The 26629-nt window shown below is 43.8% G+C and overlaps 2 protein-coding genes across 4 annotated transcripts; both read right to left on the bottom strand.

Moving 5' to 3' along the window:
- Positions 1-64: 64 nt before the first annotated feature.
- On the bottom strand, positions 65-16037 carry gnai3 (guanine nucleotide binding protein (G protein), alpha inhibiting activity polypeptide 3). The gene is made up of 9 exons (XM_041946768.1): positions 15437-16037; positions 6937-6979; positions 6295-6436; positions 6044-6201; positions 4655-4783; positions 3562-3691; positions 2819-2972; positions 2196-2403; positions 65-1113 (listed from the first exon to the last, which is right to left on the bottom strand). Exons 1-8 carry the CDS (start codon positions 15552-15554, stop codon positions 2213-2215), a joined length of 1065 nt encoding a protein of 354 aa, XP_041802702.1. The 5' UTR covers positions 15555-16037; the 3' UTR covers positions 65-1113; positions 2196-2212.
- A 2438-nt stretch (positions 16038-18475) lies between these two features.
- gpr61 (G protein-coupled receptor 61) lies at positions 18476-25540 on the bottom strand. 3 transcript variants are annotated; one of them, XM_041945823.1, is made up of 2 exons: positions 25506-25540; positions 18476-23391 (listed from the first exon to the last, which is right to left on the bottom strand). In XM_041945823.1, exon 2 carries the CDS (start codon positions 23138-23140, stop codon positions 21722-21724), a length of 1419 nt encoding a protein of 472 aa, XP_041801757.1. In that variant the 5' UTR covers positions 23141-23391; positions 25506-25540; the 3' UTR covers positions 18476-21721. The 3 variants fall into 3 exon arrangements, with proteins under 3 accessions (XP_041801757.1, XP_041801759.1, XP_041801758.1); XM_041945825.1 differs by having other exon boundaries at positions 25392-25510; XM_041945824.1 differs by lacking the exon at positions 25506-25540 and adding an exon at positions 25403-25499.
- Between the last annotated feature and the right edge of the window lie 1089 nt (positions 25541-26629).

Genomic DNA, 26629 nt, shown 5'->3' with positions numbered 1-26629 from the left:
GCATTGCCTGTGGTAAGATTTTCAAATTGGTTTAGAGTTTAAAATTGAAGAAAGGGAAGACAACGTTGTGCCATCATTTAATGATGTTACAGTGAACCAATACAACTACAGAAATGTAAAGAGAGGCAGACATGAAAAATGTTAATGTTTTCTACCAGGAAATGACTGATCTAAGCGTAAATGTACTCCACTACAGTATATTACAGCAACAGACTTCCCCCATATTATGTTTAATGCGTTTATATATCTTCACTGATATCCATAGGATTAAGAAATGACCTTGAAAAAACAGGAAATTCTATATTGACCACCACTGAGTGAATATTAGTTATATTCAAACTCCTATGGAAAAAAACCCAGAGGGAAATCAAGCTCTCCCTCCACAAATTGATGCAGTGATGTGTCTCATGTATAAAAATATTGTTCAATACTATGTTGAGTTAATAATTAAAATAAGTGTGTAGACAGCCGTGTTGCTACTGAGCTCATTAGACTCTCGCTAACTAATTGCAGACCCAAAATGTTACGTTATATACATTAAAACTGCTCACGCAAAACACTTCTCCATACATAAGTTATGGCATTCACGCATTCAAAAGTGGAAATGCTATATAATTGCAACTCAAAGTATAACAAATGCAAATATTCAGTAAAAGCGATGTGATTCTGACTTAAGCTAAGACAAGATGCAACATAAAGAAAAGTGAACAGACTTTACATGTCAGCCGTGAAACGGTGAATGCAGTAATGTTTGTCTGTTTTGGTCCATGTGCACATGACAAACTATGAATGTGTCAGAGACATCAGAGGGGCTTTACCTGCCAGCCCCTGAGTGATGGAAAGGTCTTAAATATGATTGGACTCCACAGAACTCACAGTGATCATTTCACAAAACGTCCCCCCACCCCCCAACTTATCACTTCCTCCCAGTATGCTCTGAATCGTAAAATCTGTTAAGACAAAAGTGATCATAGTGTCAAGTCCCCAAATCGTTGAATTTAGGTCCTGCATGCAGCACGGCCACGAGCTCAGTCCTTAGTAACACCTACTTTCCAATTCGTCCTCTGCAGATAAGACATACCAGCCCAGAAGTCCTGATTCCCCCCCGGACACCTGCAAGGAGATAATAATCATTAATATTTATTGCTACAGGAAGTACTGACTTCACACCATGCATCACTATGAAAACATACCCCGAAGAAATATCATTTAAATTTTCACTCAAAAGATGATTTAAAATACTAAAATGTGTTTTTAAGACATGCTTTTTCAGATTGTTCTCCTCAGCCTGTCTGCTTTGCTAAAGTTAGCATGCTAAAATGCACACAGCTAGCATGGGAACATATGAGAAACATGCTGATGCTCTTACAGTGACATTTAGCATGTTAGCATGCTAATGTTATTGTTGTTCGGTATTTCAGTGTTTAGCATGCTAGCATGTTAGTAGTTTTCCATTCACGCACAAATACCTTTGTGTGTTTATGTTAATCCTTTAGCTTGATAATATTTAGCACATTAGCATTTTTACATGCAGGGAAAATATCTCTGCCTTAATTTATACTATCTTGTGTAAAATCTTAGCTTACGTATGTTCATTTATAGTCTGCTTTCATGTGTGCAACAGTAAAAAGTCAACCATTGTTTGCTATATTTAGCCTTTGTTTTATTAGCACTTCTGCCACTGTTTTCTAGATGAAGGGAGCACATTAGCTAAATGTAACTTTGTAATGTCCAAACTGTCTTTAAGCTATGTTTTTCCTTTTCTATGTCACAATGCTGATTCTGGACACATCATGACAGACCACGGGAAAGGTGCTTGCTGGTGACTATCTGATGATACGCAGAAACCAAATGGCCATCCCAGCATGGGGGAGTGTGGAAGGGAACACCAGAGTTTAAAAGATTTAAAGGTTCTTAAGCATAGAGTAAATATAGTACACAATTGTACACAATAGTGCAATTTTCTTGTAATTTTTCTTTCTTCATTGGAATTCATCCAAAAAGCTTTTTAACTGTCTGGACCAAAGTGGACCCAACAGACCACTGTCATCACATGAGTGAAATCACAGAGGAGGCTTGACTGTTGTCTCTGGAGTGGTGCATTTGTCATCATGCCATTCTTCTGTTGGGTTGACAGCACCAGCACCACCATGTTGCCGCATCTCTGCAGTGCAGGTGAATGTCGGTGTGCTGACCTGCAGGGCCTGAAGCTTTAGTAGAGTCCGATCTCCCTCAGGTTGATCTTGATGATGACGTCGGTGACGGCATCGAACACAAACTGCACATTCTTGGTGTCTGTGGCACAAGTGAAGTGGGTGTAGATCTCCTTGGTGTCCTTTCGTTTATTTAAGTCTTCAAACTGGCACTGGATATAAGCTGCAGCCTCCTCATATGAGTGCCCACCTGCAGGAAAGAAAAGTCAGTAATATTTTACATGAAACAATCCCGCATGATCTCAGCTCAACTGTTTTTGCAGGTTTTATTTCATTCTACTGGTGCTTTGAGCTTGCTTTGATTAAAAAGTGGAAAAACTGGTGAGCAAAACATTTGAAATGCAAACATAGGCACTCTTATGGATGATCTTTGAAGGTCATTTTTTGCACAGAATGAAGAGGCATTTTATATTTAAGGCATGTTTAACATACGCTGCAACCTCAAAACTGGCTCTTTGCAGCAGAAATAAACAGTATCCTCGAGGCTTTAGGAAAAATAAACTGACAGCAAGATCACACATTTCCAGGAAGTTGCTGCTCAGATACAGCAGATAGATGAATATTTCCTCAACGTGCGACTAAACACAATCTGACATTGGTCTCACCAGAGTATTCGGGGTAGCAGATGGTGAGCGGACTCCTGCTGATCTTCTCCTCAAACAGGTCCTTCTTGTTGAGGAAGAGGATGATGGAGGTGAGCGTGAACCACTTGTTGTTGCAGATGGAGTCGAAAAGCTTCATGCTCTCGTGCATGCGGTTCTGAGGAAAGAGTAGATGTGAACTTCCCCATAACTGGCCTTTTCCACAGAGGACAGTTTGATATGCCAGAGCAGGAAAAGCGCAGGTGTAACTAATCAAATCAATGAAAAATGAACTGCTTTGGTTTCAGGGTGCTGGGGAGCGCTCCAAAACTTGACCTGGTGGCAACTGGGCGTGCTGTCTAGTCCATTTGAATTGGAAGACACAAAACAGCACATGCCGCTCATGCTGGCCTGAACTACAGGCTCAGTGTGGCACACAAATGAAAAATCACAGTGGCATCATAAAGGGCACAGACTAATAAAAACTAATTTCACACGACTTGCAGTGGCTGAATCCAAATGGAAAAAATGCTGGTGTGTCTCTGCCAGCACTTACAAGCTATAAAAGCAGGTCCTCTGTCACACTGTCATGACTTACTGAGCCATTGTTAATATTATTAGTAACATCTGTGGTTTTCCTGCTATGACAAGTCAAAGCATCCACAGCGAAAGAGGCCCATCTGAATATTTTCAACAGAAAACATAAAATCCGCTCTCAACTATATGTACAAACAGGGAATTAAAAGCACAGCGTGTCCATCACTGACCATCTCCTCATCCTCAGCCAGGACGAGGTCGTAGTCACTGAGCGCTACACAGAAAATGATACTCGTGACTCCCTCAAAACAATGGATCCACTTCTTCCTCTCTGAGCGCTGACCCCCGACATCAAACATCCTGCAGAGGCACACACACAGAGTAATGTCAAATGAACAGTGAGTGCCCTAATTTTAATTGCAATGTCATTTGAACTTCAGTGGACGAATGTCCTCATAAATCCAGGACAGGAGAACAAACACGGACACATGTTTATATGTGTCGCCTCTGTCTCCACCTGAGGCCCTCAGAGGCAAACTGAATCTATACTGAGCTGTTTAACTCACACAGAAATGAAATGAAAGAACGCTGTGTGCTGCAACACCAATTTAGTGATTACACATTTCCAGATCCTGAGCGTTTTTTTTTAACAGGGTTACAAAGGCAGGCTGGGGAAGCTATTAAGTTATTGTTTCACCAATATTTATAAGTACAAGAGCTAGACAAAATAATGTAAAAGGACAGAGGCGATGTAATTACATTTACTGCTACAAAGCTGGGTCATATTAGGCTGAATGCCAGTCGGCAGCATTTGTGAGTTATAAAAGAGGCTTGAAAACCAGCATTTCTTAAAGCCACATGAGGCAACCAACGGAGTTCCAAACAAGCCCAATGCAGGTGCATCAAGAAATCCTACAGAATTATTGAGTAAGATGAGGATAACATGCAATAAACACAGAGAAAATGTGCCCACTGGCTGGAGAAAAACCAGCTTGTGTATGGATATAGGATACAGTATGGAGAAAGCTGAGATACTGCACATGCATCTTAACGTGATCCACCTCCATACATGTCTTTGCAATTAAGAGTCAGTTACTTCAAAGTCATTTTTTTCTCATGTTTTCTCATGGCCAAATATTCAATATTCACTATTTCCTACCACAGTAATAACGCACATTTTAGGTCCAGACCTCCTGGTTGGAAAACAAAGCTATGTCTTATAATGAGGTCATCTAGTTAAATCAGGCCATCACTGTAAAGCACAAAAGGCACAAACAGCCCACCTGAGGCCTTCATGAGCAGATAAATCACAGCTATACTAACTTGAAGTAGAGATCTTTGAAGGTGAAGTGAGTCTCCACGATGCCGGTGGTCTTCACCCGCGTACGCAGCACGTCCTGCTGAGTCGGGATGTAGCCCGGCTCACAGATCCGGTCCAGGTCATTCAGGTAGCTGAGCGACAGGAAACATGGGTGTGTGAAGGTGAGCCCAGAGCTGATGCACACGTGACGGCACAATTTTAAATTACGTGCAGCAGCATCTGCAGCACAGGCGGCTCCCAACATGTGTTTCATGAAAACAGATTAACACCATGTGTGAAATTAACATAACACAAAGCAACAGAATGTTTTTCGGCCACTTGTGTCTGCTGAAGTGGAGGCTTGCTCTGCAGACAGACAACCGAGGACTCCACAGAATGATACTAAATATGGGCTCATATTTTGGTGCGTGATAAACACTGGCTCCTTGTGGGTTGAGTAAAAACAGACTAACTGCACTGGTTGCGCTTGTCTCGTAGTGTGGATAAAGTGCACCTAAAGCCATGACAGCTCGGCTGTTTTCAAAACAAAGAGCGTGTCCTTCACACTGAGCTACTTTCTTTCAGGGCGAGTGTGATATAAGCGCTGCACAAACAGGGAACCTTGAGCTTCATCCATATCCGATTGGTAACGCAAGACTCGGCTATATTTAGCACAAACTGCTTTGTTAGCATTTTAAGCTTCATCAGACAGTTGTAATCAGCGGCTGACTATCACAATTAAACTGAAACCATGTTGTCAGTTGTCAGTTTCTCCTTCAAGTTTCTCCTTTTTCAGGAATGCAATTAACTGTGCGACAAGCTGCCACAAGACTGTGATGGACAAGACACGTCTTGCCTTCTTCTTTGTTCCAGGGGAAATGTTACAGACACGAAGGCGGAAAACTGCTCTTAGTCAAAGCTCTTGTGACGAGGAAAAACAAGATGCCACGAAATATCTGATTTAAGAGTGAGAACATGAAGATGTTTGACACAATTTCAAACTTCTCTTTAAATCGTCACAGCAGTTTCACTTCCTTTGGGAATTTTCAGAAGGAGTTAATACGCTGAGTATTAGCTGAGAAAATGGTTCAGGAATCAGGGTGAGCTGCAACTAATGATTATTTTCTGTATCGAACTGATCCATTGTTTGGTCAAGTCTGGTCACATTAAATGTCGGGAAACAATGAAAAAAACCTACTTGTAATTTTCTCAGGCCTTCGGTATTGTCATCAAATCATCTTTGTACAAACAGTCAATTATTTAAAAAGTTACAAGTGAACAATCACTTAATTGAGTACTTGTTTTAGCTCTAGGATCATGTGACACATTCACACCACTGACGGATTTGCTGATGTTGTTTAAGACAAAATAAATGACTGTGGGGGTCTGCTTGTAGAGAAGTGAGTCCTCACTATGCAGCGGAGTCGTTCAGCTGATACTCTCGTGATCGATCGAAGCAGGTCTGAACGCCGCCATCGATCCACAGCCTCTGAATCACGGCGGTCAGCTCCGCCGACATCACGCCTTCCTCCGCCGAGCTGGCCAGGGCGAACAGCTGTCGGGCGTCGTCCTGCCAATAAGCACAATAACTGCAGCTGTTGAACGCTTGTTCTTGAATGGTGTTGTTGAAAGTCGTGACTGATGCAGACTGCAGTTAACTCACCGCCCGTGCAGCATCCCCAAAATCTATCTTTAACCGGCCCATTGCCCTGATGATGGCCATGATGGACTGGATGGTGTTACTGTACACCACCACTTTGTACTGCTTGCACTCCTCTTCTGAGTAGCCGTCCTCATGAATGATTCTGACACAGAAGCAAATTCAAAAACAGGCTTTCAGAGTCCAGAAAAATGTTTGACAGTGTGAACAATGGCTTTGGCAAATGTGGGACAAATTACAGATTTGAAACATTTCATGCAACGCTGTCATTAGTGCTGGAATTTGAGCTTCAGTGAGCATGCAGCATGCCTAATGTGGGAACTGGGGGAGTCTATTCATGTCCTGCCAGGCTACGACTGGCCTCTGAGACCATTGTTTAACACATTATGTAAAAGGGTTCCTCCTCTGCCCGAGCGGAGTGAAATGAGGCTCCTGCTTTGCTTCCACAGTATTTCCACAGAGATGAACCCTGTTTGTAATTACAGCTCTCCCAACACTATTAACCTCTGACTACACGCTGAGAGTGGGAGCGAAGAGCTGTCGTTCATCAGTGAAACAGTGAAACACAAAAACAGAGCCAGAGTTCATTACAAGATGTCACAGTTTAATATGTCCTGTGCATCAGTGTTACAAGCTGTAACTTACTTCATCTGCTTTACTATTGTGCTTTTCCCAGATTCCCCGGCACCTGAAAGACAGGGACAGCTGTTAAAACCACACCACAAATGACAGCAAGCACAACAAACACCTCCACAGAATATGTCACAGTTTCAACCCCCTGTCACGTGGACGATGGCTCAAACCAGCCTTTCATGCCGGCTAAACCTAATCTGATCTCAATTAATCACAAATCACACAGTGTGCAGTATGTTTGTAGGAAAACACCAAAGAGGAAGCAGCCTTGTGATTAATGTCAATGGCAGACATTTATGTGGGGCCTGAAGGAGCGTGCACAGTCATGAAATACTACTTTGCATTGCGCAGTGATGAACCACCTGCAGCACTGCGTTTTGTGTGTATGAGTGCATTCATTCTGCCTTGAGAACGTAGTTATTTGTCATAGGTCGCAGAAAAACGCAGGCACCAGTGTCATATGGAGAAATCAGATACTATCTGCATACCTTGAAATGTGTACACAGTACCGCAGCCAGGAGCTTAAGAACAGAGAGGATCATGGGGGGAAAAAGTGTGTGGTGTGATGAGCTGGGGTGTCTCTTTAGGAAGTGAGAGCTCTCAGTAATGTCAATCTGTGACAAATGATGCACTGATGATTGGCACGACTGATATCAAAGCCTCACAACACAGGCCATTTTAACAATGATGAGCAGCAAAAGGATCTCACTTGAGGGACTTTTACAGTATTTCTACAACAATCATCCAAACAGGAAACAGTTGTCACGCTTCTGGCTAAGCCAGTGTTTTTCCACTGGAGAGACAACCCCAGATATCATGCTGCTCTGGGCGTTTGAGCAGAGGGGCCATAAAAACACCACATATGACTCCCAAACAGTCCATCTGCAATCTGAAGCCCCACAAAACACAAACTCCAACTTGCACACAGCTGACCGAGCTGTAGAGCGAGGGGGTCTGCTCCTTCTCTGTTTTTGATGCCAGAAATTCTCTTTATCGACTGATTGTCTCTCGTCATGATATCTTATTTCCCTTTAACAGAATCAAAGGGCCTGGAACATCTTTAATGATAATGGACCTGATCAAATCAATTCCTCATTGTGATGTTGGCAGTTGCCACTTGTTTTCGTTTTGCTTTTTGGACCAGACAGCGAGGAGTGTCACAGGGATGGTTCACACTGCCCTGCCGTTTTGTGTTGAAGGGCAGGAGAGAACTATTTTCATCAGCTACTAACCTGCTGATTAATTAATCATTTGATCCATAAAATGTCAGGAAATTGTGAAAAGAGAGAGGCAGAAAATCCTTGAGAACCGACGAATGTTTATACATTTTTGTTAGAAATACTGACTTAACTAATTATCTCAATAGTTGCTGAGTAATATTCTATTCATCGACTAATCAATTGATAGTTTCAGCTCTACATGGATGTATTACAAGAATTAGATATCTTCAGTATACCGTACCTCAAGATGCCACCCAGTCATTTTAATTAACATTGCTCAGATTGCAACTGTCACAAAAGTGTTCCCTTTTCCTGGTTTTAGCCTGTTTCCACGCTGCACCACTGACTTTACACTGAGATGAAGAGAAGGACAGTCTCTAGGAATATTAAAGGAAATACATTTATTCACTTTTTATTGGCAAGAGTTATATAAAAGATCAGTTCACTCCATTTGAAGCAGGAGCCAGCAGCCTCTTAGCTTAGCTTAGCATAAAGACTGGAAACAGGGGGAAACAAGTAGCCTGGCTCTGTCCAAAGGTGCCAAAATGACTAGTAGCACCTCTAAAGCTCACTGATTAACATATATCTTGTGCAGATATGATGCAGAGATATGAGGGAGTCACTGCACCTGGACAAGATATAATAACACCCTGCAAAACCCAAGCCCCATCTTCATGCTAAGATACAGGAACTGTCTTCTCGCACCACTTTCATATTTCTCATATGGTATCAATCATCTCATCTACTGCAACTCGCTGCAACAGAGCAAAGCAGCAGATCTCTCAAAATGTCAAACTTTTCCTTTCACTCTTCATAGTTTAAAAAGTCTTAACTATGGAGAAAAATGCTTTCTGTGCTGCAGTGCCACAGTCGGCCTCTGGGACTGTGACTGATTGGTTGCGCCATATCCAGCCCTCCTAACAGACAGATGGATGCACGACCGAGCCACTGCTGGGACCTGTGGTGACGAGCTAGGGCTCTGCCCCTGTGCCACCCACTGACTACCTCTGGAATCAGCAATTTTTCATAGCTGGAGTCTAATTAAAGAGGCTTAAAAACATGTGTGCACATGAAACATTAGATGCCAAAGTCATCCAACCAATGAGAGGTTATTTCCATAAACATCTGGGGTGAGTTTATACCGGCAGTAGAGCCTCATTTTGCTTAATATAACTGCAATAATTATCATCAACCACCGAATGAGGATGTTTTCAGGCACTGGAATTTGAAATATGGTTACCTGCTTCTTTTTTAAAGCAGCCAGGAACAAGTCTCAATATAAGAACACTTTAAATAAGGATATACATTGTCTTAATATTGCTGTTCCCCTATAAGGTGGCGAGACACAACCCCACTGCCAGTCAGGAATCCTCAGCAGATGAATTTTGTCGAGGAAGCTTACAGTAGAGCAATATTTTCAGACGGCCGGCCAACTAGAAATAAATCCATGAATTCTTTGGTTAAGATGTCACCAGTAAAAGAGATTTACGCTCGCTCACACAGACAGGCAAGACAGAACAAATTGTGTTGATCCCTTTCCTCAGTCCTGTCAGTCACCAGTTCTCTCATTCGTGGCATTTTTTGGCTGATAATCAAGCGTGGCTTCCTGCCAGTTCACAAACCAACTTTACACAAGCATTCACAGAGTCGTCCAAAGCCATGCAGGAGTCCAAACTGAGCCTCATTTCACAAGAATCTCAAACGCACATTTTTTATGAATCAGTGTTCGTGGTCAAACAGGAGACAATTTCCATTGGAAGGGTGCGCTGGCTCTCCAGCTTTGCGGTTTGGTACAGCCGAACTCCACTTTGTTTTCCCCCTAAACTCGACTGTTCCAGCACAGACAGGGAGTGGAGGGCACTGCCTGGAAAAATCGCTCCCCCCCCTCAGCTCCGTGGTCAGAACTTGGAAATGAATGTTTCCATACAATGAGATTTTAGCACTGCATTGTGATGTCGTACCAACCACATCAGCCTGAACTTAATCCTCACAGATGAGTTAGCCGCTGGTCCGACGATCACATCCATACAACTACATGTGAAATCTATTTCAGGTTTCACTTCTGTCACTATGCTCAGTGCTCAGCTACCTAAAATAGCTCGTCTTCTACACAACAAAGCGATGCAATCAGGCTGCAGTCTGTCAGCAAGACAGCGGAAACAGTTCGATAAAAATCACCTCACTCACAGTTGTGCATACAAGTGGCTGTGAAATGGCAGGAAGTACCTGGCCTGCTTTTGTTCTTGTCATATCTTCCAGATGAAAGTACAAGAAAAACCACTGCAAGCATAAAAGACAGGCCGCTGATGTGAAAGCTGCCTTTCATTCTGAGAAAAATGATACTATCTGGATCCAGAACACAAGCAATGAGGAGAAAAGCAGGAAAGAACAAATAAACTAATTCAATTTGATTGAGATTTTCAGATACTAGCTTTACCCCCGAGTGATGATAATCAGCAAATTAATTGGTGTGTTTGGCACACACTGTCTTGAATAATGTTAGAATCACAAATTAAAATGTATTTTATTGGGTTGGATGTAAACACAAAATCGTCCATTATTTTGAAAACATTACATGTTTTTCAAAATTATTCACAAATAAAAATCAGCAAAAACGCACTGAGAGCATCTGTATTCAAATCCCTAACCAAGATCAGGTGCAACCAGGTTCCTCCAGAAGTCACAGAATTGGTTAAAAAGAGTCAAACTGTGTGCAATTTATAAATACACCTTTTCCATTTGTTAGAGAACATTACCAAACAAACACCATGAAGACGCTGTCGAGAGGTACAAAGCAGGGTTAGGTTATAAAAAGCTTAGAATATCTCACAGAGCACCATTAAATCCACCAGTAGAAAACAGAAAGAATATGTCACAACAGCAACTCTACCAAGAGAAGGCCATCCACCTGCAGAGCATAAATCAGAGAAACAACCCAGCGGCTGATGGCAACTCTGGAAAGATGGAGCAGGAAAGATCCACAGCTCAGGTGGGAGAATATGTCCGCAGGACAACTACTGAGCTCCACCCTTCACACACCGGCCTTTATAGAAGACAGGTGAGAGGGAAGATGTTGCTGAAAGAAAGAAAGCCACAAGAAATCCCACTATGCTGCAGTGGTTTAAGGCAAAGAATGTTAATGTCTTAGAAAGAGCCAGTCGAAGCTCAGACCTCAATCCAATAGAGAATCTGTGGCAAAACTGTTCACAAACAACATCCATCCAATCTGACTGAGCTCCAGCTGTTTTACCAAGAATGGGCAAAACCTGCAGTCTCCAGTGTGCGAAGCTGGTCACACTAAATTATGATGTGATTTCACAGAAAGGTGAACTCCACTCAGGGGAGTGAACACTGGTGCATCCAGCAGCTGTCTGCCTTTTTGTCTTAATTCATGTTTGTGTATTTCGCACCTCCGAAGCTGTGTGTTGCGTGTTAATCAAATCATAGAGCGACCGATAAAATCAATTTAAATGCCTGGTTGCAACACTGCAGAGGGTGGAAAAGTCCTCATGAAAAAGAACTGAACCATGACTGACTTATAATAACATGAGTGGTAATAAACACCTTCCACTGTGAGGAAGTAAGTCATGTCATGTGGAGAATTTCCCCGTTAAACAAAAATGATGCGACCTGTTGAGACAGAGCCCTCTGTGCACCGTCGGTACACGACGCCTTCAGGAAGTCCTGCTGCATGAATGATTATTTCATTTCAATGACTAATTTAATAGCTGCATCTGAATCCCTCATTTAATCAATTACACTGTGCTCTCATTTACTCCGGTAACATGTTTCAGGCCATGTTTAATCAGATTACATCAGATCACATTACAGGACAAATGAAAACATCAAAGTGAGGACTCCACACGCTGAAAGGTCCTGGTTAGTCAGCTGCTTCTTAAAACTTCAGCTCGCATGAAGTCCCTGTTTTTCTTCATCGTATCATTCATTTGGTGCAAATTGCATAACACTGGCAATGTCTCAACCAAAGCCTTCAGGAGCATTGCGTTACAACATTGTGTCAGTGCAATAGGCTCGAGGCAACACATAGCTGATGATGCACAAGCTGTTCGGACAGTTTCTGTGCACTTCACTGTACTTTCAGCTGACATGTGGGTCAGAGGTTTCTGCTTCTTTTTTTAACTTTAGGACGACGGGTCCAATAAGTGCTCAGAGAGAAGCTTTAGTTCAGCAGTTCCCCAGCTTCTTCTGCCACGCCCCCCTTCAGAAGCTGAAAAAAAGTTCACATCCCCACCCCAAAATTCCTGTCAATGTTTAACGAAGATAGGAAGCAACAAATACAAATCCAAGCTGAATGTTGGTGAAATAAAGGTCAGCCTGATAGCATCAGCAAACTCTTGTTTACTGTCCTGTAATCTCAAACCATCTTCATGCAGCTTTGTTTCACTCTGTATTTCTCCCCTGGTCATTTGGCAGCCACTGCTTTAGTCAAAGCTGCTGGATAGACCGTACATGAAAGGGTTTGCTTGTAGCAATAAACCAACAGAGAACTATTATCAAACAGCAGCTCCCCTCAGCTCCACACAGCGATTTATCTTATTTCAGCTCTGGTTTTGTTTTGATTCACTCTAACATCAGTGTCATTTGTAGCTCTGAAAGCTCCAGAAAGCATCTGTAGTCTCTCGATAGTGAAGATTCTAGCAGCTTATGAGCCAGAGAGAACAAAACGGAGCTAAAAGACAGCGATTACTGAACTTATATTCATCAGTTTGCAAGAAACAGAACGTTTCTCCGTATCTGCTGGATGTATTTAAAATAGGCAGCTGTTTGCTAGTGTGTAAATGACAAAAAAAGAAAACCATCAGTTAATGCAGGTTTAGGGAATATTTACAGGCCTGTCACTGAGGAAACGCAAAACTAATATGTGTTTATGCATTTTCTGTCATTTGGCACTCTGACAGTTTCTCACTGTGGGAAAAAAGGCCAGCTGTGCGCGTGCGTGCACGTGTTGTGTCGGCTACATTACTTATGACCGGCAACAATCAGAGAGAGCTGAGGCAGAGCAGCTGGAAGACATCACAGGGAAAACCAGAAAACACTTTCTCTGTAAAATATGTTCCAGTTTCACCAAAATGTATGGTGGTGTGTGACGAGGTGCCGTAAAGTGCGAGGGAGGTCGTTAAATGGCGCAAGAACAGGCGTCCAGGGCGCAGAGTGGGATCGAAAGAGGCGCCATTCTCCCTATTACAAGTCTGTGTGCCATCAAAATGATTTTAAAGCTTTTTTTTTTTTAAGGTAAAACAGTTGGATAATGTTGCTTTAAAGTTTCGTCAGACCCTTTTTGAAGGAAGTATAGTCTTGCGTAATGGAGACTCATTTCTCGATCAGAATACAGTCGCTGACTTGAGATGTTGACCTCTCAGCACCACAGGAAGTGTGACAGACTTCTGTCTCTTGCTCAGTTGTTTGTTACTTACAAGTAAGTTATGAACATATTCTAATTTTTCACACAAGAGTGTCATCGGGCCAAAGTCGGACACGTTCAGATCCTACACATGAGGGCTTTAATTGTTTTCTAAAAAGCAAAATACTGACAATTCTGATTGCGGTGAGTCAGACGAAATAGACCATTTGAAGAGCTTCGATAACTTGTGATTATTTCATTATATCATTATTATTATTATTTTCTAATTATCAACTACTGCAATGGCATAAAAAGTGCAACACACAAAGAGCACACAGCTGTCTGTCAGACGGCAGTTCCTCTGCTGAGTGTGATATCAGCCAGAGATGTTTCATTACACATGCTGTGTATGGACCAGTGGTTCCCAACATGGAGGTCCGGGCACCACAGGGGGTCTCTGGAGGTCTCAAATGATTGCTTTAAACTTTGTTTATAACTTGTAAAATACTGGATGTTTTCACTTCTACGGGCCTCTAAAATGTCATCAAATGACGATTCATTTCAGGGGTCAGGAACTACAAACGCTGGGGACCACTGGTATAGAGGACATACAGTACAAACACATTTGCAGCCCGGAAATGGGATGACGAGTTAAATTACTTTTTGCAATCTGGCAGAGGACATTTACGCTGAGAGAGAACTTCCTGCCAGAGGGAGCAGAGCATGCGAATGTTGAGCGCCGCTGGTCTGGGGGCATTTAATCCCCCTGGCATGTCTGTGCAGTCCACACCCACAGTGTCAGTGCCACAGAGTGTGTGTCACCAGCGCAGCTACACACAGCCAGCGCTCAACACAGCCATGAGAAAGTGTTGAAATGCAGACACTGACTTCAGGAGCGGCCGTGACACTGAATCTGGAAATCAGTATCACACTGTTTTGATCTGAGTAGATCTGCAGCAACCCAAAGCTTCATCGAATGGCAAACAAAGTCTTCAATTAAGACTGCAATTAAATGACGATATAGATGAGCAGGATGAAGAATAACGCATATACCCTGTACCTGAAAACACTCCAATTAGCTGATTCATCAATTACTGATCGATAGAAAATTCATTGATTCATTGTTTAAGTGATTTTTCAAGCAAAACTTTCAAACATGACCGAGTTCCAGCTTCTGATTTGACGCTTTTACATGTTCGTAAACTGAGCTGCAACAGATTTCATGCAAGTTTGACCAAATGATTAATTATCAAAAGAAAACATAATGATCAGCTGCAGCCCTCAGAATCATGATGTACAGATACTCATCAGCCCTCATGTTGAACTTGTGACGATATGAACTATTTCAGAAGTGGGACACAAATGACTCAGAGATTGTTTTGCATTATTAGGTGAGACACCAGGATTAAGTGAAACAATTGCACAAATTAAGTATTCATACTGGTTCCACAACAGGTTTACTTCCTTTTTCTCAGCACTCAGGTCCTTGAAAACGTTGACCCAGATCAGTCTGGCCAGGGTCACCGTTTCCCTGCAGCTGTGAGGTGTTGTGTAGGCCCTGAAGTTAAACAGGCCTGCATGAGTTACTGCGTGTTGTGTGACAAGTGTCAACACTTGTTAACAAACGGTCTCCTCTGAGCACGTACTGAGCACGTACTCCCAACCTTCAGCTTCAGCAGCTCACAAGTGACAGAGCATGAGCCCCCCCACCACCAACATCTGGTTTACTTCTGCAAGCTGTGTCAGTGCACAGATGATGAGCCACAGCTGCATTAAACCAACACGAGGAGGAGGAGGAGGAGGAGGAGTGCATGGAGTCAGATAAACTGAAGACCACAGTGAAAAAGTGAACGTGAAAAGTGGACTAATATTAACGATGATTAAAAGTGATTTCATGCATGAAAAAGAGAGGCAGAAACACAGTTCATACCGAGCAGCAGCAGCTTCACCTCCCTGGAGGACTTCTCTCGGTCCTCCCGCAGGTTTTTATCAATCATTTTACTCCTCTCCACCGCAGCTTTGTCCTCGGCGCTGATCGTGCAGCCCATTTTCACTGTAACAACTTCTTCAGAGTCGGATTGTGGTTTCAGTAGCTCATGGGTTGACGGGAAGCGCCGTCAAACAGCCTCTGGCACGGTGCGAGCTGAAGTTTCCCAGCCGAGGAGAAGCGCAGAGAGGGGGGAAAGGCGTTGGCACCGGAGGCTCGTCCGTCCAACTGGAAAGCCGCAGTCTGGTGCGGGTCACGGCGCTTCAGCCCACACGCTCCTGTCCGTCCAGGTGACTCAACACGGCACTTAAAGCGGAAAAACTCCCCAAATAGGTGTTTTAAATATCTTTATCCAATTTATCCGTAGTTTACACTCTTAGGAGAACATACGAATTGGAAAAGAAGAAACTAAAACACCTGAAGTAGAAACTTGTGTGAAAGAGGCGCATAATCCCGCTTTTTTAAAGAAACATTCGCACTAAAAGATCACCGGACTTTCCCTGTAAAGACTGCTACTACTGCGCAGTCGCGCGTTCATCCAGCTGATCCAGCTGCAAACCAAGAAAACGCCACCGAAAAAAGGGAAAAAGATGCGGCGCACAGGGCTGATGGGAAATGTAGTCGACTCTAAACTACCAGGTTTTTTAAACTCAGTCTGTGCGGCCCACATGTCGCTCAGGGACGGGCAGGGACTGATCTATTCCTCACGAGCCTTGGTGAAATGGGGAGTGATGAGATTTAAAACGAGCCGAAGACACATGAGTAAGTTTTCTCTGCAGTTCGGGTTCATGTGCAGTCAGCAGAGAGCAGCAGGGGTTTTATGTGGTATGAGAGCGCCACCAGTGGACTCACCGCGGAACTGCAGCCGTGGATTTGATGGATCTACTTAAATTAGAAGAATTCAGTTTATTACGATTTTAAACCTGTTTGGTTCTTGACCGCCTAATTACGAATCTAGAACTTATATCGGATCAGTCACCTTAATGCAGCAGCAGTATGAGCAACTGATTACTGGATATCAGGTGATGCCCTGCACTCTTTGGTCAGAGCTCTCCTGTCATGTAGAAGGTGGAACACATAGATTTAGGTAAGGCCGTTTGACATGATGTTTCCGTTGCGAGGAACCTTTCATAACAGGGACTTATCTTTTTGTTTTTCCTCCGCATTGGCCTTAATGGCATTGTATTTTCACAACATCCATGGTTTTAATCCTTCAGCAGGTGTACACCTCCTGCACCTATCAACACTGTGAAAACATGTTCTTTGCACTGTTGATGCAGCTTTCTGATGGAAGATTCAGGACATGTGCAACCAGAGATAATTCAGCTAAAAATCATACTGGTACCACTTCACTTTCTAATAAGACACCCTTTATAAAGGATTTATAAGCTGTATATTGTATTACAAATAGTGAGTAAATCATGTATAAATGCTTTACAGATCATTCATAAGTCTTTTGGAACATATTCCGAAATCCTTTGTATTGTAAAAATAAAAAGGTTTTTTTCACAACCCAGAATGTGTTCTTGTTGATGGCCTTTATTTGATCTATAAAGCATTAGTGAATGATTTATTAAACATTATTAAGTCCATTAGTTATAGCATGTAAAGTCCTCATATAAAGTCCTTCCATCATATCATACATTTACTCGATGTAAATGAAGATAATCTGAGTTGTAGCTTTAGAAATTTAATTCCAAAACCACCAAGTCAATAATTAATAGACTGATCATCCTCTTGAAGGTCCCTAGACCTCATGTTTTGAATCATAGTACTGTTTGTTTATAATCATATATCATCATCATCTATAACTTTGCTCCTTTTGTCTGATCAGCCCGTGCTCCCTGCTGTCCTCATCAGGTTATCAGCAGTCAGGATTTGGAAGTGAGAAATTCATGTGAGTGAACTCATCTCTGCTGCAGTGAGGGAGCCTTTCCACTGCAGACAGCCTCCACACTCGCAGATAGACGTTTCATCGTTGTTGGTTGCTGCTCTGGGAGCTGGGATGTTCAGTTTATAAGAAACAAACCCCACTCATCCACTGAACGACCGCGCTGTGCACCCAGTGGCCCTCTAGAGCGACACGATGGTGGCGTCTGTCCTTGAAGACTTCCACTAGACGCGTTGTGGCCTGTCACAAAGGTCAGGCTGTTTGAACTGTTTCTGAGCGCTGCGGGAGGCGCCCTCCACGGCTCAACATGAAAGCTATGAGTCACTCTGTCCAATGGGGAGCAGCACAGGAGAGGGTAAATTAGGAAAATCAGAAAATGGGGGATGAGCCTCCGGTGCTGGTGGAATCTGTGTTTGGATATTTCTGGTGTACAACAACTGCCAAATCAGACATTTTACCTCCAAATAAAGCTGCAAATGTGCATTATAGCTTAGAAATATTGAACATACAACAAATGGGGAGATTGAATGAAATATTTATTTAAGGAGGCGAGTTGAATTATGCCTCATGAACAGGAGGATGGTTTACTTCACTTTAGTAATGACATTGGCTAGATGCTTAGTAGTGACCGGCTTAAGGGCTCAAGGGGTTTTAAAGCAAAGCTCAGGGAGGGTTTGAGAAGGAGGGACAGTTGCATTCCGAACATCTTGAACCTTATTAGAGAAAAATGATAAAAACTTCACATTTATAAACTAAAGAAGTGATTTGTGGTGTGGTTGATAATATCAAAGAGACATGTGAAGTTAAAAGAATTACAAGCAATTTTAGCGTCCAAGTTAGTTTTTGTCATGAGCTCCTCCAGTCTGTCAGGATGAATGGAAAGTTTTGTAGCCCTCCTTTACAGTAAAGTCTCGTTATCAAATAGGGTCCATCGTTAATCCGTAGATGAGCTGGCATTTTAAGCTTTTTAAACCTAACAGGAGCAATATTATCTAGACTACTGACACAAGTGGGATTGAATGAGTTTAAAATAGCTTTATTGGCTTATTGAAAAGAGTGAATGTCCCCAGTGTTTTCTGCATTTAGCACACAAAGTTGAGGTGTTTTTACATTGTGTGGAGCCTGAAGTTGTGGTCAAAGGTCAACCAGGGAGTTGGGTCAGCGTTCTGTTATTGAACATTACAGTGCCATTCACAACCTCCCCCCGCTGACTGAGCTTCAGCATCCTGCCTTCCTCCAAATGTCACTCCTCTTTCATCCTGTTCTCAGTGCTTCATTTCACCTCTGTGACGCTGCATCCTCTGTCTGCACACACACACACACACACACACATGCACATACACATGGAGGAGGCAATTAGAGGGCAGGAGGGGAAGAGGTGATTGATGGGAGTGAGATAGATGTGGTTATTTATCTGAAAATGTCTAGTAACTAGGCTACGACAACAACCATGACAGTCAAGTGAATCTTCTTGCTGTGTCTTTAATCAACTGATGGGTAACCAACACACAGGGAAATCTTCACAACGGAAAAACAAACCCTAATAATGAAGAATCCAAACAGTGTTTTCAGCTCAAGTACAAAAAAGAAAAAAATACAGATACAGAGAAATAATGAACATATCAAGTAACTGTGGCCGTCAAGTTAGGAATATTATCTGCCTTCACCTTCAGAACAGCTTATTTCTTCATCCTTGTGATCAACAGATGGTGGCAGAAATAAAGCTTAAAGCATTTAATAAGATTGGTCTTGGCAATTTTGCTGCTACGGTAACGGAGATCCACCCAAGTGCAGGGCAGATCGATCACTCTCAACATAAGGGCTTTGTAATGACCCCAGACTGTGTGAAATAGTAGTGAATTTAATACAACAATGTGCCATAGAGAGGAGATGATCAATAATGCTCAATGTGGAGAGATTAGAGATTATTTAAAGCAGGGCTGGCAAAAAGTGGGGGCCACTTGGAGGTTTGATTTGGCCTGCCAGATGTTTCTACTGAAAAAAACAAAATTATACTATAAATGACTGTTCATGCTGTTTTATTTTTTTTGAAGGTAAAAATGCTCTTTTTTCATAATCTGAGCACAGCGGTCAAAGTGATGCAGGAAGTCAATTAAGGGAATTTGGGATTTTAGGACCAGTTTGCATCTTAACAACACAATACAGTGCAATATGTGTCTGCTTTTGGCCTGTGGCTGACCAGTAAACCAGTTTTTTTGGCCCTCAGAGGGAAAAGGTTTGGGCACCCCTGATCCATGGAGATTAAACCCCTGTATCTGTATGCTGGTGTAATCATTCAAGGTAGATATATGTTACTTCATAACATAAAATCATATATCAGTAATACTTAGTGTGTTTTGTGGTTTTAATATTACTGATCAAGATAAATTGAAAAAGCATACATATTGGATGTAGATTGCAGCAGTGATATCGTCTTGTGCTCACTGTTTTATTTTATATCCACTCAGCTAAATTTGGGCCTCACATTACTGCACCATCTTTTGACTCAAGAGGAACATTTAAAACAAGATGACATGACGACCCCATCTGAAAAGCGGTCCACAACAAGGTCATATTGCAAAGAAAATTAAGAACATTATGTCCCCCTCCCCCCCGACAAAAAGACCTTTTTGTTCTGACTCCCAGCAAAATATGAGCCTTCCCTGTGCGCCTGGTGTTGTGGAGTCTTGTGATCACGGCAACAGTCCACTATGAGGCAGTTCAAAATAGATGAAGGCAGCAAGAGAGAGAGCAAGTATAAAAAGAGACCCAAAAAAAGTGTTTAGTAAGAGATTTGTGCCTTGTAATTTTCTTTGGAACATTTGTCACCGCTCGTGTGACGTGTGCAAACTGTTTGTATTCCACCTGAGATCAGAGAAAGTATCACCAGTGTTTTCCATTTGTTGCCAAATGAGGCCAAAGGCAAAGCTTGCCATGTGTAAGCATGGTCTCACCTGTGTGCTGTGTAGCCACAACAAGCCTGGTTGTTTAAAGCACAAACACAAGAGCACTCGCACTGCGCCTGTGTTTACCTGTAAACAGCACAGACAACTCGGGGTAACGGGGACCGGTCGCGGCGTCCCGAGTCTATCCACATCGAGCCTTATTTCAGCAAACCGGCGGCTTTCGTGCGGCAATGTTTTCGCAGCGCTCAAATGAACTCCATCACTGTCGTACAAATGAAACCACTCACAATGTTCTTCCTTGAGTGGAAGGGGGTGAAATCACGAGTCTACCAATGTGAGATGATTTCGGTGAGGAGGTGATAATCACAAGACTTAGAACAGATAAACATGATAATAATGTTCCTGGAAAATGGCTAAAAATACACTGGTGTGTCAGCCTGTTTATTATAAATACCAGCAGCAGCACCAGCTGTGAAATGAGCCTCTTCAACACAATGAATATTTCAAATGGAACCACAGTTTGTTTCAGAAAATGGCTCAGAGCATGGAATAAATGCGCATTGATGGAAACAGAGCCTCGTCTTAACTCGCTTAACAAACTGGCAGGGACAGCTACAATAACTGACAACCTTTTGTTCTTTTTACCCCCTCCTCAAGTCTTTCTCCCAACAAACAGCTCTACACAATAACACTTTGTTGGAGATGAACCTAAATGGTTCTGGTGTCTGTTTAGTCACGTAGAAAGAGCTTTATCACTGAATCGGTTTGAGCTGATTGTCATGGGGCTTCTTCAAGCTTTAAAAGACAAAAAAGAGGCAATATTTTGCCATCTGATTGGCAAAAAGATCCAGAAGAGGGAAAATACAAATGGAAGTACAGTATTTTTGATGGAGTCATGATGATGTGTTATGGCTTAGTTTGTACTGTACATTATATTCTAATGTCTGATGAAGAACCCAACTTTTAATGAATCGTTAAAGGAAAGCTTATCAAAACTACACGTTTCTGTCTTCATTTAAAAATGTCTTGTAATGGCTCTTGTAGTTTTCCATAAACCGTGAAAACTGTGTTCCACCTGAAGAGTTTCAGCACTTCTTTATGTTTGTGCGATGTTTGTCCCTCCGCTGACCTGCGATCAGCACGAGGGTTTAGTGTCAATCTATTAACATCACACAGAAAACAGCCTGACACTGTGTGGCTCTCAAAACATGTAATGCTGCAGCGTCATGGCTTCTGAGGACTGATGGGAATATGAAAGCTACATAACTTTAATTCTTCAAAGGAGAAACCAGGTTTGCAGTTCACTAGATGTGTAGCTTAAAAGCACTGCTGCAGCACGAACAAGATTAATTCAACACATTTTAGAAAATGTGAATAAAACTAAGTATATTTATTGTATCATAGATGGCAGGGACAGTACATGAGAGGCAGCTACAGCTCCGGTACAGTTTTGCAGCAGTTCTCTGATACATGTAGCTCATTGTTCAGCTGTTGCCGCTGTATGAACTCTGAGGTTTCCTCGAGGATCTGCCCTGGGATGTGGAAGTCAGCTGGCGTGTTCTGCTGAACAGCTGATTCGGGACGACCCTCGGTCTCCGGCTCCTCTGGGCTGGCTCTGCTGTGAGAGTTGCAGGGCTCCAGATTGCATCCCGTACCCTGAAGGAACTGCAAAAAGTTCTCCTCAATAGAGGCCTCACGGCTGGGCAGCTGCTCCCCTTCGCCGGGCCCAGCCCGCTTGAAGAGGCAAGCCAGGTGGCGGCCCAGCTCCTCGCGAATCTGCCGGTTCAGGCAGCCGTAGAAGAAGGGGTTGGAGGTGAAGCAGAAATAGCCAATCCATGTGACCACGTCCTCCAGCTGGGCCAGCGAGACGGGAGAGGTAGACGCCACAGCCGAGTAGAGATGGAAGGAGAAATATGGCAGCCAGCAGCAGAGGAACTGGCCTCCCACTGCCACAAGGACCACGGCGGCCTTCCCGCCACTGAAGGTCCTCTGAGGGGTGGTGCGGGCACCAGTTCCGCCGAGGCTGGCTGCCATGGTGGAGTGGCTGCTGATGGACTCGGACCTTTGTCGCGGTGTGTCCATCCAAGTGGGGAGGGGGCCGTGCTGCATGGCTGCAACTCGCGCCACCTTGAACATGTTGCAGTAGACCACCAGAATGATCAGCATGGGGCACAGAAAATAGATGAATGTAAAGAAGACCATGAAAAGCAGCCGTGTGGTCCTGCCTCCTGTCCAGTGGAGGGAGCAGCGTCTCTGACCCTGAACGAGGAATGAAGTCGTCCCCAGACTCGGGTTCCCCTGGAGCAGCCATCCCAGGAGAGGCAGCACTGACATGACAACGGCTTTAATCCAGATTCCCACAAGCACCATCACCACCACCCCCACTGTCATCTTCACCTCATGACGCATGGGGTGGATGATGTAGTAATAGCGCTCCACGTTGATGGCACATATGGTGAGGATAGCAGCACTGACAAGACACACGCTCAAGCAGAGGTAGCTCCGACACAGCGCCTCGTCCACCAGGATCCGGTCTGACAGCATCCCCAGAGGCATCAACACTAGCGCTGCCAGCAGGTCCACCAGGCAGAGGTGGAACACGAAGGCAAACTTGTGCAGCTGTGGAGTTTTGGTGATGACAATCATCACGGCCAAGTTCCCCACCACTGCCAGCACGTCCATGATGAGCATAGCACACAGCGCCAAGGACTGGTTCAGGTCCACCCCGCCTCGGACGCTTGCGACGGGCGGGGTCACGTTAGAGATATTCGGGTGCAGTGAGGCTGGAAAGGTGGAGAGGCCGGAGAGAGAAGTGTTCCAGGAGGGGCTCGGTGTGACAGGATGCTCCATGAGAGGATGGGATAAGGAGGAGAGAGGCCGCTGAATTTCACGGGCCCATCACCCATCCTCCCCTGTCATAGGGTGTCACTGAGAAGCTCAGGCGGTGTTGTCTGTCATGGCGGCTGGGGCTGAGCGGACCCTGACCCCGGTAGACTTCGGGGTGGAGCTCAGCAGACGATCACAAGAGGTTTCACCCAATTCCCTGTATCTTTTAGTGAAGGTGTGCTCCTCTCTCCGATATGAGCTCCAGTTGTACAGATCTGAAACAAAAGAGACAGTCCTGTATAAAAGTAGGCACAAGTGAAGATCTGAGTTGCTGTGTGAGTGTGTTTCATGAAACATAACACTGACTAATAATACTAGCTTAGTAGAAGTAGTTTTCAAAGGTGTATAGCACATGTAGTTCACTAATTGATGAAAAACTAAATTTAAGATGATATATTTTAGGAATATTACGTAATCAAGACCGTGCTGAAAAATGATCTTACAGGTTGTAGTCTGGAAATATGAGATTTCTCATCCCAGAAAACACCTAAATAATTTTTGCTCACACTAGAAATACATTCTGCAAATGCCGAGAAGGAAAACCCTAAAAATCATCAGTCTGAAACTGTTCATGCAAACACTGATACTACAATCCTCCCGTTTTTAGTCTATCCACTCATCAAACAACATATCAGAGCTGACTTCAATGAATCCACAATGAATCTGCAAGCAACCAGATATTTGTCACTTATATCAAAATGCAGTCCTTTGTAAAGCATGGCATTAACTCTGCTGCTGTGATTAGAGCGTTGCTCTTGTGCTATAGCTGTAAAGCCATCAAACAGTGCAGTCTGCACTCACTTGTAGCGGGGGTCATAATTTACTACACATTTGACATCTGCATCCTCAGATGTGTGTTTTCAGGGAAGCCGGAGCCTCGGGGAGAGGCTAAAAGCGCAGAGTGGACCATATGTTCCCCTTAACAGAGCCGAGAGACTGGACGAGTGAGCAAACTGCGAAACTCAGCATTACAGAGCTCCCGGCTTTCTGAAGTGATGGGAGCAAAAGATCGATAAACACTCTTCATATTTTTACAGCAATGACATGAAAAATATAAATAAGCTTCCCTGGATTTTCAGGGATGAGGATGGGGATTCTTAACAATGCTCTTTTGAATAAAACCTTTGTAGTTACTTTCAGTTATGATACAAAAATCATGTAAATGGTGGCAGAGCACCTTCAGCACTGTTGGTGTGACCAGTGGAGTAGTCAAGAGGCCCCGCGCCGTGTTTACTGTCATAACCTCACCTGGACACAACCCCACACGCTGGAAAAGCCGTGGAACGAGCACTAAGCCGGTGGTACATTTCCATATGCTGCACACCTGCATGTGCAAGTTTTCCATTTCACAAGTGTGACAGGCTTCATCCCTGCAAGGCGCCTGCTCTTTCCTGCCTGCAAATCAAGCATGGCAATCACCTGACAGACGCAGGCGCAAGTAGGTGGCCTTTGCTGATTGGGTCAAAGGGTTACAGTCACCTTCAGTCCAATAAAATAACTCATAAACAACACCTCGGCTATGATGCAGCAACAACTGTGGAGCAGCCCTGTGGAGGTGCTCAGTCTAATCAGCATTGATTGTTTTATTGCTCTCTGGTGTCCAGGGTCACTTCGTGTGCACTAAGGACCAACAAAATGTTAATTCTTGCAGCAAAGGAAACACATTATCACCACCAGTGCCTGAAGTGAAATGTGGTGCCTCAAAGAGCATTTTATTACATTAAAAAAGAAACAATAAAAAGCATCCAAATTTTATTTTTAAGTTTTATGAGGTCCAAACCACCCAAACAGAACTATTTAAACAGTTAAGGGGGTAAGTGAGGACTTAGTGGCTCACATGCAGCACAGCCTCCCATTTAATGTCATCAGATCAATGAGATTGTCCAATTTGTAGTCAAACTCTGCCTCAGATCTCCAAACAAATTCACACAAAGCCATAGCATAGGGTTGCAGCTGGATCTCTCCGGCTGCAGACTGGAAACCATATGACCCTTTAATATGCACATGACACAGTGTTTGCTGCGAGGAGAAAACTACCCTGTTGTTCCAGTGTCCTCTCCATGACAAAACGCCTCAGCAGCAACATGCAAGTGAAAAGTAATGAACATACATGAAATGCCAAAATGCCTCTAACCAAAATGTAGTCATTTTTACGTGGCTACGCAAAGATAACGTGCTGTGTGATCTGGCTCATGAGTCAGATTTTTTTTTTTACCCTTGTCCCACCTTTCCAGCATCCTAACTTCCACCCAAGAAACAGATACGCATCTGCCCGCGCACACGCTCCGCTGGCAGGGCAGGTGTGTGTGGTGATCGGTCGATGACATACCTCAGTCTGGAGAGGGCTGCTTCCTCCTGCGCAGGTTCACAGTGTACTGAAGGAGAGCCGACCTGTTTCTCTCTCTCTCTCTCTCTCTCTTTCTCTCTCTCCCTCCCTCTCTCTCTCCCACACACACACGCACGCACGCGCACACACACCACGTCACACAGAGAGAGAGAGAGGAGAGGGGCGCTCAGTGTCTCCTCCTCACCTGGTCCCTTTCATCTCGTCATCACCTCCCACCCCACCCACCCGCCCACCCACACACACACACACACACACACACACACTCCTCTTTCTCTCTGGCCAGGTCTTCGATCCAGGTAGGAGAGCAGAGGAGCACAGGAAAAGAAAAAATTAGGAGAGGGCTTCTGTCTTCAGCCTGTGATGACACACACACACACACACACACACACACACACACACTTCCACCTCACACACTTTCACACACACGTGCACTGGGTCCGGCACGCGCCCAGGGCAACTGCAGAGCCGTGGCGATTAGACAGGCAGTGGGGGGCAGCACCCAGCCTCCGCTGCTCTCCACTGGGTCTTAGTGCCCGACGAAGGGATGGCTCTGCTCTGCTCTGCACCCCTCCGGCTTGTTTTAGGTCACTTCAGGTCGCGCGAACAGGTGCAGAAGTGGCCAACAGTTAGGACAAAAATCACCTTCATCCTGTGGGTCAGAATTTCTGTAACTCTGTCTCCTTTTGCTCAAGATCTCCCTCGATGCGCAATCCGACAAAAGCCGTCTCACGAGGCTGGATTATTGATTGGCCGAGAGGAAAAGAATCCCAGTGGCGGATGTTAATGAGCTGAGATTAACGTTTACAAAAGCCGCACAACATACATGTCACAAGAGAAATATTTCCTGCCGCGATGAATGAGTGTGTTTACTGCGCTGGTGAGAATGGATTGTGCAATTCAGATGCTGATCTGTGTTAAGTCTAACTCCGTTTTCAGGATATTTTGTGAATATTAGCATTCATTTTATGAGGATTTAATCAGAGCAGAACAGCGATGAGAGCTGAAATAATGAGTCAGCCAATCATTTTGCTTACTTCTGCCTGTTAGTTGGACAATCAAGAATGAGTGTTACCCTATAATAAAGAACTTGGTTTTTGAATAATTTA

This window comes from Chelmon rostratus, chromosome 10 (genome assembly GCF_017976325.1).
Source record: "Chelmon rostratus isolate fCheRos1 chromosome 10, fCheRos1.pri, whole genome shotgun sequence".
In the NCBI taxonomy this organism is placed as follows: Eukaryota; Metazoa; Chordata; class Actinopteri; order Chaetodontiformes; family Chaetodontidae; genus Chelmon; species Chelmon rostratus.
Note: the sequence above shows the minus strand (reverse complement) of the source record. Positions and strands in the feature narration are given on the sequence as shown.